At 45.5% G+C, this 16,990-nt stretch overlaps 2 protein-coding genes across 2 annotated transcripts; both read left to right on the top strand.

The window, feature by feature from the left end:
* Positions 1-103: 103 nt before the first annotated feature.
* Positions 104-7,452, top strand: EEF1AKMT3 (EEF1A lysine methyltransferase 3). Its single transcript, XM_061205282.1, has 3 exons — positions 104-660; positions 777-888; positions 5,714-7,452. The coding sequence occupies exons 1-3, from the start codon at positions 484-486 to the stop codon at positions 6,103-6,105; spliced, it is 681 nt and encodes a 226-aa protein (XP_061061265.1). The 5' UTR covers positions 104-483; the 3' UTR covers positions 6,106-7,452.
* A 251-nt stretch (positions 7,453-7,703) lies between these two features.
* TSFM (Ts translation elongation factor, mitochondrial) lies at positions 7,704-16,476 on the top strand. Its single transcript, XM_061204338.1, has 6 exons — positions 7,704-7,834; positions 8,058-8,228; positions 8,853-8,981; positions 9,737-9,859; positions 13,718-13,805; positions 15,909-16,476. The coding sequence occupies exons 1-6, from the start codon at positions 7,736-7,738 to the stop codon at positions 16,313-16,315; spliced, it is 1,017 nt and encodes a 338-aa protein (XP_061060321.1). The 5' UTR covers positions 7,704-7,735; the 3' UTR covers positions 16,316-16,476.
* Positions 16,477-16,990: the final 514 nt, after the last annotated feature.

Genomic DNA, 16,990 nt, shown 5'->3' with positions numbered 1-16,990 from the left:
TCTGCCGGGCTGGGCAGGGAGGACCGCAGAGGGGCCGCGCGGGAGGGCGCCTCCGCGCCGCTGGTCTTTAACTGGGCTGGCAAGGCCAGACCCGCACCCAGCCTCTTTCCTTAGCCTGCTTCTGTTTGGTCTGGGTTACCACCCCGGTTGCAGGCCCCCGTGCACCCCGCAGGTGAGAGGGGTCCAGGGACCCCGCTTCCTACGGTGAATTAATCCTCCCTCCTCTCCCCTTCTCCCGCTCTCCGAGCAGTCGACCGGGTCTGACCCCCGTGGTCCGGCGTGAGTCCCATCGTGTGTGCGCTGGGGACCGGAGCTAGGGAGGCAGCTCCTCATTCCACCTCCAGGAAGTCAAACTGGAGGAAGGAGGGCAAACTCGGGGAGGCGGGGCTCGGTGCCACTGGGCAGCCGAGACGGCCCGCGGTCCTCAACCCCCACGATCCGGGATCCGAGCGCTGGCCGGCGTCCGGGCACTCTCGCGGCCAGATGGCGGACCCCCGCCCAGATCATGAATCAGAGCCTGAATCCGTGTTCCCACGGGAGGTTGGACTCTTCGCCGACTCTTACTCGGAGAAGAGCCGGTTCTACTTCTGTGGGCACGTGCTGAGCATCACGGAGAACTTCGGGTCCCGCCTCGGGGTGGCAGCGCACGTGTGGGACGCGGTGAGGAGTGAGCGGCTCTGGGCTAGGGTCCGCGGAAGGTCAGACCCCGGACTCTCGCTTTCCCATACGGAGCCATCCCCGCCACAGTCTTATGTTTTCTCTCTTTTCTCCCATAGGCTCTAAGCCTGTGCAACTATTTCGAGACTCAGAATGTGGATTTCCGAGGCAAGAAAGTGATCGAACTGGGCGCTGGGACGGGCATCGTGGGTATCTTGGCAGCGCTGCAGGGTGCGTGAGCTTTGCGGTGGGAGGGAGTTGGGGGGAGGACGGGGATATGAGAAGTTGTCACTTCCTGGATTCTTGGGAGAGGGGAGTGGTTTGGAACCAGCCTAGTCCCTTCTTTCTAAGAAACTTTTTTTTGTGTGTGTGCCCCTACTTGCTCCTGTGTGCCAGACAGCGCTGATTGGCTGTCAGAGCACCCAAGGTGGTTGATTTGGGGGCAAGGAATAAAAATCGGGCAGGCCTTAGTAGAAGGAGTTTTTCCTACCTATTTGCTCTTTGTGATTTCATGGAGATTTACAAGGAAAAATCTCCTTTGCTTTATATATGGTCTTCTGTCAAAATGCATATATGGGTGTATCCTGTAGGGGGAGCAATCTGCAGGTATTAAACCTCATGAGTACTTTATGACTTCATTGTGAATGTATTTTTGATTCTTTAGGTTTTCATTGCTTGGGAGGAACAAGCTTATGAGTTTCTGAGGGTCAGGGTGTGCTTTGTGGGAAGTGGGGTAGGAATTAGGCACTGCAGACTTGGGAAAGGAAAAGGTAAGGAAAATATTGCTCCATTTTTGTCAAGAACCAAAAACTACAAAGGAAACGGTTCCTTAGTTTATAATCTAATGGGCAGGCAAAACTTCACACCGAAAACATTCCTTTAAAAACATTTATGATGTCATCTCCCTAGGAATGCAAATTAACATGTCCTTGTTCATAGGGACATAACAGAAAACACATTCAGGGAAGTCTTCCCAGAGGCAGGCATTCTTCTATTCATCCAACCAACAGGTATTTGGAGTCCCCTATGTGCCAAGAATCGTGCTAGGTATTGGGATACAACAATGAGTAAGACAGATTTCCTCTCCCCAAGGAGTTTATGGTCTAGCGGTGAAGATGGGGGAAGATGTTACTAGATGAGAACTATGGCGAGGTATGTGCAGAGCCAGTGGACATGCTCTGGCCATGTCTCCCTTGACTCTCTGGGAACCCATCAGGGAGAAGCTCTGTCAGATGAGGAGTATGAACATAGCAGGCTCAGAAAGAACCGAGGGAGTGTCAACAGCAGCTTTCCATGAAGGAATGGGTGGATGAGAAGTGGGCAGCTATGCTAAAATGGGAGAAAAATGGGTGTAATATGGATGGAAACATCTTTCACTTGCTCCCAGACTGGCTTCTCCTTCTTTTGCTCCCTATTCTGCTGCCGAGTCGGAAATCTGGGTGTCATTCTCATCTGTTGCCCTCTCCCTTCTCATCCTGGCAATCAGTGAGTCCTTTGGGTCATATGAACTTAATACTTCCGCAGCTGTCTATTCTTCTTCCCTCCATCTCTAGCTCAGGCCACTGCCATCTTTTCCCTGGATTTTCACAAGTGTCTTTGAGCTTCCCTATGGGGAAGTTTGGCTTGCCCAAACTAGATCTTGTGCTCTTCCGCCACCAAACCTGTTTCTCCCTCAGCCTTCCCCATCTCAGTGAATCAAATTACCATCCACCCAGTGGGAAATCTAGACCCACAATTGACACGTCCCTTTTTCTCACCCCCAACTCCATTATCCAAGTCCGACGGATTTATCTCCTAAAACTCTCTTGAATCTCCTGTTTCTCCATCCACACTGATGGCTCCCCAGTCCTTGTCACCATCACTTGCCTAGAAGGCTACAATTAGTCAAAATGGTCTTCCTGCTTCTACCCCTTGCCCACACCTAGACCTCTGCCCATTCCACCCGGCTGGCAGAGTGATCTTTCGGCATCTCTTCCCCATCTTTCAATGGCTTCTTGTTGCTTTCAGGATAGAACTAACCCCTTTGGCATGGCCTCCAAGGCCCTGCGTCTCCCTCTAGCCTCTTTCTGTGCCTCTCCCTCTCCCTCTTGTACTCCTTGTGCTACCTAGTGCCCTCCTATCAGTTCCTCAAGCCTATCTCGATGTCCCCTTCCTTGGAGCCTTCCCACTGGCTGTACTCTATGTCTGGAACCCTTGTACCACCTGGTTAATGCACATGCCTTCTTCAGCGCTCAGCTCAAACGTCACTACCAAGGGAAAACCTCCTGGACACTCCCACCCCCAGGCCCTCCTAGTATAATATACACAACTGTGCTGACTGGTTTTATTTTATTTATTTATTTTGGCTGCTCCTCGCAGCATGCAAGATCTTAGTTCCCCAATCCGTGCCCCCTGCAGTGGAAGCACAGAGTCCTAACCACTGGACCGCCAGGGAAGTCCCTGGTTTCATTTTAAATTTGTTGTCACTATCCTCAGATGCGTCCTTAAGCGCTGCCCAGCTAGCCTCTTACCCTTCCCTCACCCACTTATTCTTCTGCTCTCCTAAACATCTTGTTTCTTATCTTTTTGCCCTTCAAACTTCCAAATGTCTCCTCAGCTGATGACATTGTTTCCTAGCTCTTCTGATCGCTTCTGTTTTCTCATAGAAAATATCCACATGTTCTTATCACAGCATCTCTTCCCCCAGCTGTGTCTGTGTCTGTCTGCACTGCCTTCTCTCCTGTTACCATGGCAGACGTGCTGTGCTCCTAGTTAAGGTCAAGTGTGTGTCATGAGACCCCAAACCTTCTCATCTACCTAAAGACATTGTTCCTGCAAACACCCTGCTCCCCCACCTCTCTTGCATTATCCGTTTTCCCTTCTCTCTGGATCATTCCATATGTGTGTTTGTGTGTATTATGCACATAAATATGCTGTAATTTCTCCTATCTGAAAAAAACTCTTGGTCCTACACATCCCTCCAGTTACCACTCCATTTCTCTGCTCTGCTTTATGACAAAACTCAAAAGAGTTAATGCTCATTGTCATTCCTCTCTTCCTATTGTTTCCTCAATTCCATTCTAGATTCTACCCCCCTCTCCAACCCAGCCTGCCCCCTCCACTCCAGTTGCTCCAGAAAGGTTGTGAGCTTCACGTCTGACTCCATGTTGTTAAGTACAAGAGTCAGTTATGAGCCCACCTTACTGGACTTGGCAGTGTTTGTCTCTCCCTCCTCCTTGGAAGACACTTCCTTTGGCTTCCAGGGCACCACACTTCTGGGTTCTACCCACCTCACTGGCATTTGTTCCATTCTCCTTTGTTGGTTCCTGTTCTTCTTCACAACTGAAAGTCTGAGCACGCCAGGGTTCAGGAGCAGTCCTTTGACCCCTCCCCTTTTCTGTCTACGCTCACTCCCAAGCAGTTCCATCACCTCGTGGCTTTAAATGCCCTTTCCATGCTGATGTCTCTATGACCCTCCCATTTATATCTCCAGATTTGTTTGTATAATCAGCTACCTACTCGATATCTTCCTGTGGTTGTCTGATGTACATCTCAAGCTTAATGTGCCCAGAAATGCACTCATGATCTTCCTGTCCATACCTGCTCCTCCTGCAGCCTTCCTCACCTAAATAAATGACAACTTAGTCTTCTAGTTGGTCAGGCCAAATATCTTGGAGCCACCCTCAACCCTCCGCTCCCAATATTTTGTATCTAATCTGTCAGCAAACCCTACTGACTCTACCTTCAAAATATATTCAGGATCTGACCACTTTCCTAGACATTGCTGCCCTGCCTAGAATCTGGCCCCTACTATTATTTCTCTCACTTACTCTGCTCCAGCTACTGGCCTTCCTGCTGGTCCTTAGACTTGCCAGGCACACTCCTGCTTCACGGTCTTTACACTTGCTAGTCCCTCATTTGGTACATCTTAACCTGAGAGACCCACAGAGTTTGCTCCATCACTTCCTTCAGGTCTTTACTCAAACATAATCTGCTCCATGAGGCTTTCCCTAACTACCCAATTTAAAATGACATTCCTGCCCTGTCCCTCAAGCATTTCTTATCCTCCTTCCCTGCTTAATGCTTCAGCATAGCATTTATTACCATCTGACTTACAGTGTGTTTTGCTTGTTTCATTTTGTTTGTTGTTGTAGGTCTCTTGCCACTAGACTGTAAGCCCCAGGAGCAGAGGGATTTTGTCTGATTGGTTCACTGCTGTATTCTCAGCACCTGGCATATAGGCACATAATGAATATTAATGAATGAATTCTGAGTATTTTCTCTTTCTGTAATAATCACCATGATCGTGATTAAATAGTTTTGCATTACCTCATTTGTCTCTACCTCTATAACAAAACTCAAGGAAGGCCAAGGTTTTGTTTTACTCACGCCTGTACCCCCAGAACTTAGTAGATGCTCAATAAATATATTTACTGCATGAACGAAGCTTTCTGAAGTCCTAATCTAATCATCTTCACCCTCTGCTTCTGCCCTTAAAACCTGTTGCTCTCAGGATCAAGCCTGAATCTCCTTAGCATGTCATAATCATTTTCCTCTGTACTCTCATGTCTTGACACTTTTCTCTTCCCTTCCACATCCTCTGAGATCCAGCCTTCCTTGAATACACTGTGCTCTCTCCCAACCAGGCCTTTGTACTCTCCGATCTCTGCTTGGGAAGCTCCACTTGACTAACTCCTCCTTGTCCTTTAAGGCTTGCTGAGGTCATGTCTTCTGGGAAGCTTTCCAGATCCATGAGGGCTGGTTTGTGTCAGTAGGGGGTGGGTGCGCAGCCCACCTCCAGCTTAGTCCTGCCCAGGCTTCTGCTGACATCTAATTGTCATGTGTTGGGCAGAGAGGTTGAAGATTAGCTTAGAGAGAATGTTGATGTTGTAGAATGTAGAGTAATGAGATGGCTGTGGATGAGGTTGAGGTTAGGGCAACTAAAATTCAAAGTGTGGACTTTGGGCTGTCCAAACATTATCCTCTAAGCCCTGAGGTCTCTGGACCTTCTGGGCAGGAGCCGAAACCCCTTGGTTGGTCCCTCTGACTTGCATTTCTCCTCCTTCCTCTCTCTCAGGGGGTGATGTTACCATCACTGACCTGCCCATGGTCCTAGAACAGATCCAGGGCAACATCCAGGCCAATGTGCCGGCTGGAGGCCGGGCCCAGGTCCGCGCCTTGTCCTGGGGGATTGACCAGCATGTCTTCCCTGGAGACTATGACCTGGTGCTGGGGGCTGATATCGTGTATCTGGAGCCCACCTTCCCACTGCTGCTGGGGACCCTCCAACACCTGTGCGGGCCCCATGGCACCATCTATCTGGCTTCCAAGATGAGAGAGGAGCATGGGACAGAGAGCTTCTTTCAGCACCTCCTGCCCCAGCATTTCCAACTGGAGCTGGCCCAGCGGGATGAGAATGAGAATGTTAACATCTATAGGGCCAGGCACAGGGGACCAAGACCTGCTTGATGTCACCCGTCTGCTCCTCTGAACACCTTGTTCTAATGAAGGAACTGCCGTATGTCCAGAGCCGTAAACATAAGGACCAAAAACGATGGATTTCCGTTGCCACTGTCTTTCCTCCTTCGCTTTTTGTTTCCTGAGATACTCTTGGGCAGGTGCAGGGAGGTGCTACGTGCTAGGAATACTAGAGCCCTAGATGTACTGGGCTAGAGTACAAAGGAGATTCCCAGTTCCTGTTCTCAGCAGAGGAAGATAGGAGGGTATCCAGGATTTTAGGGGAAGGGGAGGTAAGTGGGATGTGTGAACAGTGTAAAAAGGAACATAAATAAGCATTGAAGATCTCTTCTGCATCCAGAGAACTCGGGTTTTACTGGGGGGCTGGGAAGCAAGAAACCTCCGACCACCCACTTCTTGCTTCTAGAGATAGTCTGGTGGAACCATGGCTCTAACTGGGTCAAGTCCTCCCAGCCCTGAAGTTGGGGATAGGCAGCAGAGCTGTCCTTTGGACCTTAGCTCCTTCACTCTTTTTGGAGTTGCAGCCCTGATCACTAAGTACCAGGTTCTCTTTGATTTTTCTTTACGTTTCCAGTCCCTGTCAGTCCTTCCTTCCTAATGTGTTTTGCCTTCACCTCTTTTCTCCTCCCACTGTGGGGCCTCTGATGGGGGCTCTCCTGACTTACTCCTTGGGCCACACATCACCTCCTGGGGCCTCCTGGCCTCCATTCACTCCCCTTCAAACCATTTTGTAAACTCTGGTGATCTTCCAAAATCAGCTCTGATTAGCTTCTGCTGCTGCCCAACAGAAGCAAGAATAAGCTCTTCTGCTTGGTACTCAGTGTGTCCCGTGTGATCCCAAATTATCCTTCTACTTCATTTCCTACTGGTTTCCTACATGTATTGCAACCTCTGGCCAAATTACAAAAGGTCTACTCTTTGTTCCCTAAATCCACACCAAGATTCCCTGGCTTCTTCCTTCATTCTTTTTGATGATTGCCTGCCTGGAAGGGCTATTTCTACCTCTCAAAATCTTCGTTACTTTTAGCTTCTCTCCTGAAAAAAGCTTTTCCTGAGCCTCCTGTTTGAATATGATTTCTTTCTCCCTTGAGACGCTTTAACTAACTGTTCGTCTTGTGAGGCTTACCTTGTCTTGTGTGATCATTTGTCTGCTCCCTATTTTCTCACCATTGGATTACCTTGGAGGGCAGGGCTATGGTTCCTGGCACACAGTTGGTGTTCATCAAATATTTTTGTTCATTCAACAAATATTTACTCCTCCTCCCTATGTGACCTTGGCCAAACTTCTGAACCCACCCAACTACCTCACAAGTTTGTCATGAGTCATAAATGGATAATGAATATGAAAGTACATTGGAAATAAACATGAAGTGTTACCACGTGTCTTGTATTGTTATTTTGTGACAATTCTGTCTCATGCTTTCCGTTATTTTACCTGCGGGGGGTAATTCCCTTGTGAAATGTAGTCTCAATACGCCAAGTAGGGGAGGCGAATGCGCCCCCCAGACAGCAGGTGGCGCCATCTCCGCTTGGCGCGTTCCCGTGGAGAGTTTTGGCCCCGCCGCTACGCCGTAGGCCCGTGGCCTCACCGGTGCTGCAACAGTGTCCGGCCCCCGGAAAGATGTCGCTGCTGCGGTCACTGCGCCTCTGTCTGGTCGCGCGGGCCGGGAGCTGCCCAGTGAGGGCTCTTGGCCCCGGCCCCGTTCTGCCTTCCTTGCAGGTCTCCCGTGCGCCGGGCACGCTCCTTCCCCTTCACCCGGCTGCGTTCGGCTCCATCTCCCCCTTCCCCGCACCTCGGTCCCTCTTCGCGGTGCAGCGTCCGGGCGCTGCGTTTCCCCCACCCCCTGGGTCTGTCTCTCCTAAGGGCGCCTCCCGGCCGACGTGCTTCCACCCCACGAGCTCCTCGCTGCTTCCTGTTTCTCATGCCTTCTTACTCCCTCCAGGCGGGACCCCTTCTGCTTCAGTCGCCCCAACCGTGGCATACATTTCACGCTGGGCCCTGGCTGTCCTCGGCTTCCAGCAAGGAGCTCCTCATGAAGCTGCGGCGGAGAACGGGCTACTCCTTTGTAAACTGCAAGAAGGCTCTGGAGATTTGTGGCGGGGATCTCAAACAGGTGTGGGGGAGGAAGTAGAGGGGAGCTGGCGCGGGGGTGGGAGTGGGGTACTGGGGCCCGACCCCAGTGCGTTTGGGAGGTCGCGTAGAAGTCAGATCTGCTGCCCAGTGACCCATAACGACAGAGTCCTAGGTAGGATTCTGACTTCAATGACAATCTCATCCTTTGACTCTTACCTATTTCGAAGCAATTGACTCAGGGTCGCAGGGCTAACTATTCCATGCAAGGGTGCTATGAGGTTTCCTGCTGCTTGGGGCTGAAAGGGCTCGTGGGAGCTTTGGAGTCAGACCGACGACCAAGACCCAGATCGTGGTATCCTCACACTAATTCTGTGACCTGGGACACCTTACTTAATATTTCAGAGTTGCATTGTTCTTTTTTATATAAAAAAAATAGTACTATCTGCCCCATAGAGTTGTTGTGAAGATTAGACTTATCCAAAACACCAGGCACGATGCCCACTGTTTGTCATTTAGTGGTAGGCTGCCAATAAATGATAGATTAGTTTCTCTTGTAGGGCTGAGGGGAAGGAGGAAGAATTGGGGAACCTGAGGTATTTTAGAGCCCCATTCTGTTCTAAATTCTGTGCCTTTGTCATCTGCTCTTTATCTTTTTTATTTATAGGCAGAGAGCTGGCTCCACAAACAGGCCCAGAAGGAGGGCTGGAGTAAAGCTGCCAGGCTCCATGGAAGGAAGACCAAAGAAGGTCTGATTGGGCTGCTGCAGGAAGGAAACACGACTGTGTTAGTAGAGGTGAGTTGTCAGAGTTCCAGATGCCAGGAACAGCTGTACGTTGGGTGTAGGCTTTGTGGTAGACCCTTTGCATTCTTAAAGAAGAGGTGTTTGAGAACCATAAAAGCTAGTTAGAATTAAGCCCGTGAGACCCCAGTTACCAGCTATGGATTCATTTAAGTATAGAAATGCACAGGTTGTGGGTGAGAAAAGGCCTAGTAGTGTAGACAGTTATTCCTAAATGTGAGTCCATTGTGGCCTTACACCTCGTCACTGATTGTTTCCTGGAATAGTTAGATTTTAAAGCCAGGAATTATACTAATTAGATGATGCACAGCGAGCAGCTGTTTTAGAGGAGGTTTAGGGGCCCAGTTGGTGAAGAATCAGATGTGGATTAGTCTAGAGCGAGAGAAGAGATAAGCTGATAAACAAAAGTGGTTTGGTGTCGGAGGAGCCTAGGGAATGAGGCGATTATGGCATGTGCCACAGGCAGGTGGTGAACTTGTAGTGAATCCTTTGGGGGACATTATGGAACCGTCCTGTGAATGCGCAGGTTATTGCTAACTCATTGGCACAGCAGGAATCACTTCATTCAGTTTCTGGCCTCAAGCTAGTAGAGGAACTGTGGATTTAATCCTAGAGACATTTATTTCTGTTTTGTTGTGTCTGCTGCCTGTTTTATCAATACCTTGCTTTAAGGCACTTTTAGTAAACAGCTATTAGTAAACAGACTATTAGTAAACAGCTTATACAGCAACATCAATTTGTTCCCACAGGTGAACTGTGAGACAGATTTTGTTTCCAGAAATTTAAAATTTCAACAGTTGGTCCAGCAAGTAGCCCTGGGAACCCTGTTGCATTGTCAGAGCCTAAAGGATCAACTGTCCACATATAGTAAAGTGAGTTTTGGGGTTGTCTCCAATATGCTGGATTTGTTTCTCCCCTCTTAGGGTCTTTGCTATTCCATTTTTTCGGACATTCTCATGTCTCACTTCCTTATTTCATGTCTCTGCTTAAATGTTATCTCTCTGGAGAGGAGTACCTTCCTCCTATTGCTCTATCCCCTTATTTTGCTTCATTTAAAATCTGTTGTTATAGTTCTTATATATTACATTTTAATTTATTTATTTCTCGTTTGCCTTCCCCAATAGAATGTAAGCTTCATAAGGCAGGAGATTTGTCTTTTCACTAGTGTGTCTCTGGTGCATGAGGAGTGGGCCCAGCACTTGCTTGGGGCTCTGTTGAATGAATGAATGAATGAATGCCAGTGGAATACAGTCCATCAAATCAGGTGAAGCTTTGTGTTCAGAAATCCAGAATGGCCTGAGGAAAGGATTTCTAAATGTAGATACTGGAGAAGGCACAATTTAGGAGACTAAGCATATTCTTATCTATAGAAGGATCAAGGAAGGAATTGTATCAGTATGCCTTTGATCCATCCTTATTGCCAAGGCAAAAATGAACCAACTACTCACAACAATTTTTTTGTTTAGTACCACCCTTTTCCTTCTGTTTATCTTTCTTTTGAGATCTTGTGGTAAATGTTAATTATTACTGGCATTGAATAGTCATATTACATGGAAAACTATGTTGAGATTATTTTTTAGAATTGTACTGAATAGATGAGTCACTTGAAGTAGAAATTCTAATCTTGACTTTGCCAGTAGCTGTTTGTAACCCTGAGCTATTCACTTACTTTACTGTGCCTCTGTTTCATTATCTGTTACAAGGGACTTTGGTCCCTTTTAGCTTTATTAATTTTTTTTAAATTAATTTATTTATTTTTGCTGTGTTGGGTCTTTGTTTCTGTGCGAGGGCTTTCTCTAGTTGCGGCGAGCGGGGGCCACTCTTCATCGCGGTGCGCGGGCCTCTCACCATCGCGGCCTCTCCTGTTGCGGGGCACAGGCTCCAGACGCGCAGGCTCAATAATTGTGGCTCACGGGCCTAGTTGCTCCGCGGCATGTGGGGTCTTCCCAGACCGGGGCTCGAACCCATGTCCCCTGCATTGGCAGGCAGATTCTCAACCACTGCGCCACCAGGGAAGCCCTAGCTTTATTAATTTTTTCCTTTTGGTCTTTATCTTTTTAAAACTTTTATTTTGGAAAAAATTCAAATTTGCAGAAAAGTTGCCAGTATTCTACAATAAACTACAGAGTAATTTTATCTAGATTCACCATTTGTTAACATTTTGCCTTATTTACTTTATCATTTTTTATATTCATATTATTGTCATCACTATTGTTTTTTTTATCCTTTTGGGAGTATGTTGCGGACATTAGAACCCTTTATCCCTTCAGCATGTATCTCCTAAAAACAAGGACATTTTCCTATATAACCACAGTACAATGATCACATTCAGGAATTTTAACATTGATACAATATTTTTATTTAGATAATATACAATATACATTCAGTTTTTGGCAACTAGCAGTTTTTCTTGTGATCCAGGATCCAGTCCAGTAGCATGTGTTGCAATTAGTTGCCATGTCTGTTTGGTTTTCTTTCTTTGTTCCTCAGCCTTTCTTTGTCTTTCATTACATTGACATTTTTGAAGGGTACAGGACAGTTTTGTAGAATGTCCTTCAACTTGGGTTCAACTGACGTTTCTTCATACTTAGAATATGGATTTTTGTAAGAATCTTAAATAAATTACCCTCTGTTTTTCTCAGAACATCATATCAGGAGGCACGGGGGCGTGGGACTGTGGTCTTGTTATTGATGGTGCTGATTTTGACCTCTTGGTTAAGGTAGTATCTGCCAGGTTTCTCCACTCTAAACTTGCTATGTTCCTCTTTTGTAACTAGTAAGTAATCTGTATGGGAGATTTTTTTGAGACTGTGTAGACATCCAGTTCCTCAAAAAACTTTTGCCTAAAAGTTTTAGCATCCCTTGATGATTCTTGTCAGGATCAGTTGTTACTGTGATAGTTGCATAATGGTTATTTTTCTAACCCTTACAGTTTCTTTCACATGTGTTAGTTTTATTAGGTGGCATTCTATTGTAATAAGGAGACTTCTTCCTTTATTTAGGGATTTACTTAGTAGCAACATTGACTCATAGATTCTTCTTTTATACAATTCATTATACAATCCATTAGTCTTTTTTTTTTAAATAAATTTATTTATTTATTTATTTTTGGCTGTGTTGGGTCTTCGTTGCTGCACGCAGGTCCATTAGTCATTTTAATGCTCAAATTATCCCCGGATTTGGCAAGTTTAAGCCAAGCCTATGCAAGCCGGCTCCATTGTCTTTTTGGTATGGCCTAATTATTTTCTGACTATTTCCGTACTTTTTGGCATAACAGAGTATTCTGGGTTTATGTCATACTTTCCTTGCCCCAGCCATGGGATTGGCAACTTCTCCAGGGGGTCCTGATCCTTTCTGGTGGGGGAATGGTTTTTAGAAACCAAGATCTGGGCAGCATTAGGTATGCTTAATTCTACTGAGATGTCATTGCTGCTCTGCTCTTTCAGCAGAGCTAGGAAATTGTGTGTGTGTGTGTGTGTGTGTGTGTTTCAGTTCTAATCCTGCACCACAGGCTTCTTTCTTTTCTTCCCCCTTTCTATATTTGTACCTTCCTTCTCTCATAGTGAATACACTGGCTTCTAGCAACTTCAGTATGTTTGCTTATTTACTCTCTGTAGGGTACACACTTTGTTTCAGAGTTACTATCCCTGACCACTGCAAATAACAAACCTACTAAGGAGTTCAAGATTTCTTTGATGTTCTTTTTGTCCTTACTTTGAAGTTACATGGCCAAAGGACTGTATCAAAAGTAACTTGGATTAGTTTTTTTCCTCCTTTTGAGATTGTGTTATTCCTTTGAAATACAGTTAGAATCTCTGTTTCTGTTTAGTCAGTGTTTGTTTTCACCCCCAATCCTTGTTAATTTAATTTTATTTTTGAATATGTAAAACATTAACAAGGTTCTGGAAGTTAAAACTCTCCTCCCTCCTCCCCCAACCACATACACAAGTCTTCCCTCCTCTCCCTTCCACCCCATTCCTGTCCACTCCTGTAGATAACCATCTCCACTAATTTCTGGTTATCCTTTTTGCAAAAATAAGCATATTTATACAAATATATATTACACAAATGTTGGTATAATATGTATGTATTCTTTTAATTTGCTTTTTTCACTTAATATATCCTGGAAATATTCCATAGCAGCTCATGGAGACCATCTTTTTTTTCCTCTCTTTTTTTCCAACTGCATAGTATTCCATTTTGTGACTGTACTGTGGTTTATTCAGCCAGACTCCGCCTGTTTAGACATTTAGACTTCCCAGTATTTTACAATTAGAAATAATTGCTCAATGAATAACTTTGTGCCTATGTACTTTTGTATTGTTGGAAGTGTATTAGAGTAAATTTCTAGAAATAGGATTGCAGGGTCAAAGGATAAAAGTGTATATAGTTTTGTTAGCTATTGTCCAGTTCCCTGCCATTGGATTTGCACCATTTTTCATTCCTACCAACAATCTACAAACCTTTTAGTTTCAACATTTTATGATTGTATGAAAATATTGTTTCTGATTTCTAGGAAACTACATTCTAAGAAGTTAGGCCAGAGATTGGGATGGAATTGGGGGTGGAGTGCTTAGCAATTTTTAACGTTCTTGGCTTAATGAAAACATTATCTATTTATACTTAGTTGTCTTAAATCATTTTCTGAGAAATAGACTATATTTTTGCTTAGTCTCTTGGTAATTTTAATTATACAGACTGACTCGTGTTCATTTTCTTTGTGCACTTAGGGCTTCTTGAATTCCTCTGAGCTCTCTGAACTTCCAGCTGGGCGTGAGAGAGAAGGCTCTCTCAAGGATCAGCTGGCCTTAGCAATTGGTGAGTATTTGTAAGGATCTGGAAACTGGAGGTTAATAACTGGATCTCCTGGTATCTTTGGTATTCCTCCAAATCTAGATCAAGAATTACAAGGTTAAGTTCCTTCAAAGGTCTGATAATCTGAATGTGAGAGGTGGGTTGTGTGTTAGATATTAGTGAGCAGTGGACACCCTGAAAAGCTCACACTCTGCTGAAGAAAACCATTACCAAGCCACCTGTTATTACTTTGAGGGAAATGGGATCCCAGTGTCATCAGAATTTTTAAATTCCTTTAAAAGAATTTAGATTTGTATGAAAAAAATTTTAGTTTTTAGCTGTTTGCAACTAATTAAAATTAGTAGGCATCACTGTGCTAACCAAACAAAGCATGTCTTTAGGCAGAGATGGCCTTTTGACCTCCGGTTGACTACCTCTCTACACACTATGAAGGAAATAGTCCGTCAGAGGTCATTTCATCTTCTTTATGAAGGGATCCAGGAGTATTTCAGGGCATCATGTTTAGGAATTTGTCCTCTCTTTAAAAAGAAATCTGATCCTGAATTTGTGAAGGTACATTCTTTCAGAACCACTGGATATAGGAGCCGTATCTGGATCATTGGCGGTGGGAGTAGTAGGGATTTTGCCTTCTTCGTACATGTCCTTGATGGAAGGAGGGAGGTACGGCTGGGGTTGGAGCTTGCTGGGAATTTACTGCTCATCTGATGTTTCCAGTCAGGACATCAATTCTGTTTTTATCAGGTCATCTTGAAGTATGTATGATGTTTCAGTGAGTCATGGTTGAAAAACCAGATAGACAGCCGTGTATGGAACTTATTAAGAAATTCTGGAAGAATTGGGTGTTTCAGCCTTGCCAGTTTCTGGGAATTAACTATTGGGTAGATGCTTTGAGCTGTTTTAAGATTCCTTTTGGTTTCTGGATACTTCCCTTTTATGACTTTTAGTTATAATTATGGCTAATTCAGGGATATTTACCCAGACCCCTTTGTTTATTCTCCTACCCCTACCTACCTTTTGGCTTCTTTGGACTTCTGTTAGAGGGGATAGCATCCTGAGAGAAAGGAGGAAACTAGAATCTGTTTTTGGTTCTTATAAATAACTCTGAAAATGTTCTCTTTTAATTTTTGATGAGGGGAAGCTGAAACCACCAGATGACATGGGGCTTTGGATTTTCTGGGGCTTTTAGTTTTGGACTTTTTCCTGATACAATGGATGATCAGGAGTTGTCTGTGTCAGTTATAGTGGTTTTTGGGAGGGATGGTGATTTGGTGGGAAAAAACACAATTGGTTTGGAGTCAGATCTGAGGGGGGTTTTTTTGTTTTTTTGGTTTTTTGAAGATTTTTTTTTTGATGTGGATCATTTTTAAAGTCTTTATTGAATTTGTTACAATATTGCTTCTGTTTGACATTTTTGTTTTTTGGCCACGAGGCATGTGGAATCTTAGCTCCCCGACCAGGGGTTGAACCTGCACCCCCTGCATTGGAAGGCGAAGTCTTAACCACTGGACCTCCAGGGAAGTCCCTAGATCTGAGTTTTAATTCCAGCTCTGCCATACATTAGCTCTGTAGCCTTAGGCAGGTTCCTTAAGCTCTCTAAGCCTGAGTTTAAGGTAGTGATGATAGCCAGATTGGAGCACTCACTATGTGCCAGATACTGTAATAAGTTCTTTTACGCATTTATTTCTCCCAATAACCCTGTTTTCTGGTTATTTTAAGTGGCATCATCTCCATTTTACAGAAGAGAAAATGAAGGCTTGATGAATTAGTAAATGGGGTTATATCATTAAGTTACTTGCCTAAGGTCGTAGCCAGTGAGAGGCAGAACTGAGACCTGCGCCCAGGGTTTGTGTGACACCAGAGCCTGTGTTTCTAAATACCAGCATGGCGCCTAGTTGGTGTTCTGTAAAGTACACTCCAGTTCTCCCACCCTCTCCCCCCACACCCCTTTTCCTGTTTACACTGAAAATGGTATCTCTCCCTCTGCGGCACATCCACGGTGTAAATGCGGAGGACTGTCTCCCAAACTTGGCTGCTTCTGTGCGTATTTTGGTACTACCACGGGCATCATATTCTGGAAGTGTGTTTGTTGTTTTTGCTCTCTCACAGGGAAACTGGGAGAAAACATGACTCTTAAACGAGCTGCATGGGTGAAGGTGCCAGCTGGGTTCTATGTTGGCTCTTATGTCCACGGGGCAATGCACAGTCCCTCGCTCCACAACCTGGTGCTGGGGAAGTACGGGGCCCTGGTCGTCTGCGAGACGTCTGGGCGGAAAGCGAACCTTGAAGACCTTGGCCGCCGCCTTGGGCAACATGTGGTGGGCATGGCTCCTCTCTCTGTTGGCTCCCTGGACGATGAGCCTGGGGGAGAGGCAGAAACCAAGATGCTGTCCCAGCCGTACTTGCTGGATCCCTCCATCACACTGGGACAGTACGTGCAGCCCCAAGGGGTGTCTGTAGTAGACTTCGTGCGGTTTGAATGTGGAGAAGGCGAAGAGGCAGCAGAGGCTGAATAGGTTCCAGAGACTTTTGGCCCAGGAGAAAATGTTTATTCTTAACTCTGGACATTATTACAAAAAGGAGTTATTTCCTAAGCCTCTTCAAACCCAGCATTTGTTTTTCATTCGAGTTTATAATGAAATGATATACTTCATGGGTTAAGCTATTAAATAAAATTGTTATATAATAAAGAGAATAGAATCTTTTCCTTGTTTGCGTAATGCTGGGTCTACCTTTTTTGTGCCTGACTTGTGACAGGTTTTAGACAACAACAGGTGGGTCTCATTGAAGTGACTGACAGTGTCTGGGAGAACAGGCGTCACCAACTGTGCTGCTGCTGCCTTCAACGTGGATTTATTATGATGTCCCTAAAATGTCTACCTTGTTCCATCCTACTCCTGTGACATAGAACTCTCTTGTTCGGTTTCGCTTTGTGACGCTTTGGACTATGCTTCTATCCTGGAACTTCCCCAGTTACATTACTTGTGCCACATGGATTCTTTTGGAATTGTTGACTCAAACTTGGAGTTGTCTGGAAAATGTGGTTCATTTGTTGATGTCTGTAGCGTGCTTTGAAGGCTCTCTGCAGTGGTATACACACTGATTCTGGCCTCATTACTGAAATTAATAACACATGGCCCTGTTTCTCCTCTGGATAGTGGGGTGTGGATGGGTGGGGACTGAGGTTTCCT

The sequence above is a fragment of the Eubalaena glacialis genome, chromosome 11 (assembly GCF_028564815.1).
Source record: "Eubalaena glacialis isolate mEubGla1 chromosome 11, mEubGla1.1.hap2.+ XY, whole genome shotgun sequence".
Classification (NCBI taxonomy): Eukaryota; Metazoa; Chordata; class Mammalia; order Artiodactyla; family Balaenidae; genus Eubalaena; species Eubalaena glacialis.
The sequence above is the reverse complement of the archived record's forward strand: the minus strand, read 5'-3'. Positions and strand labels throughout refer to the sequence as shown.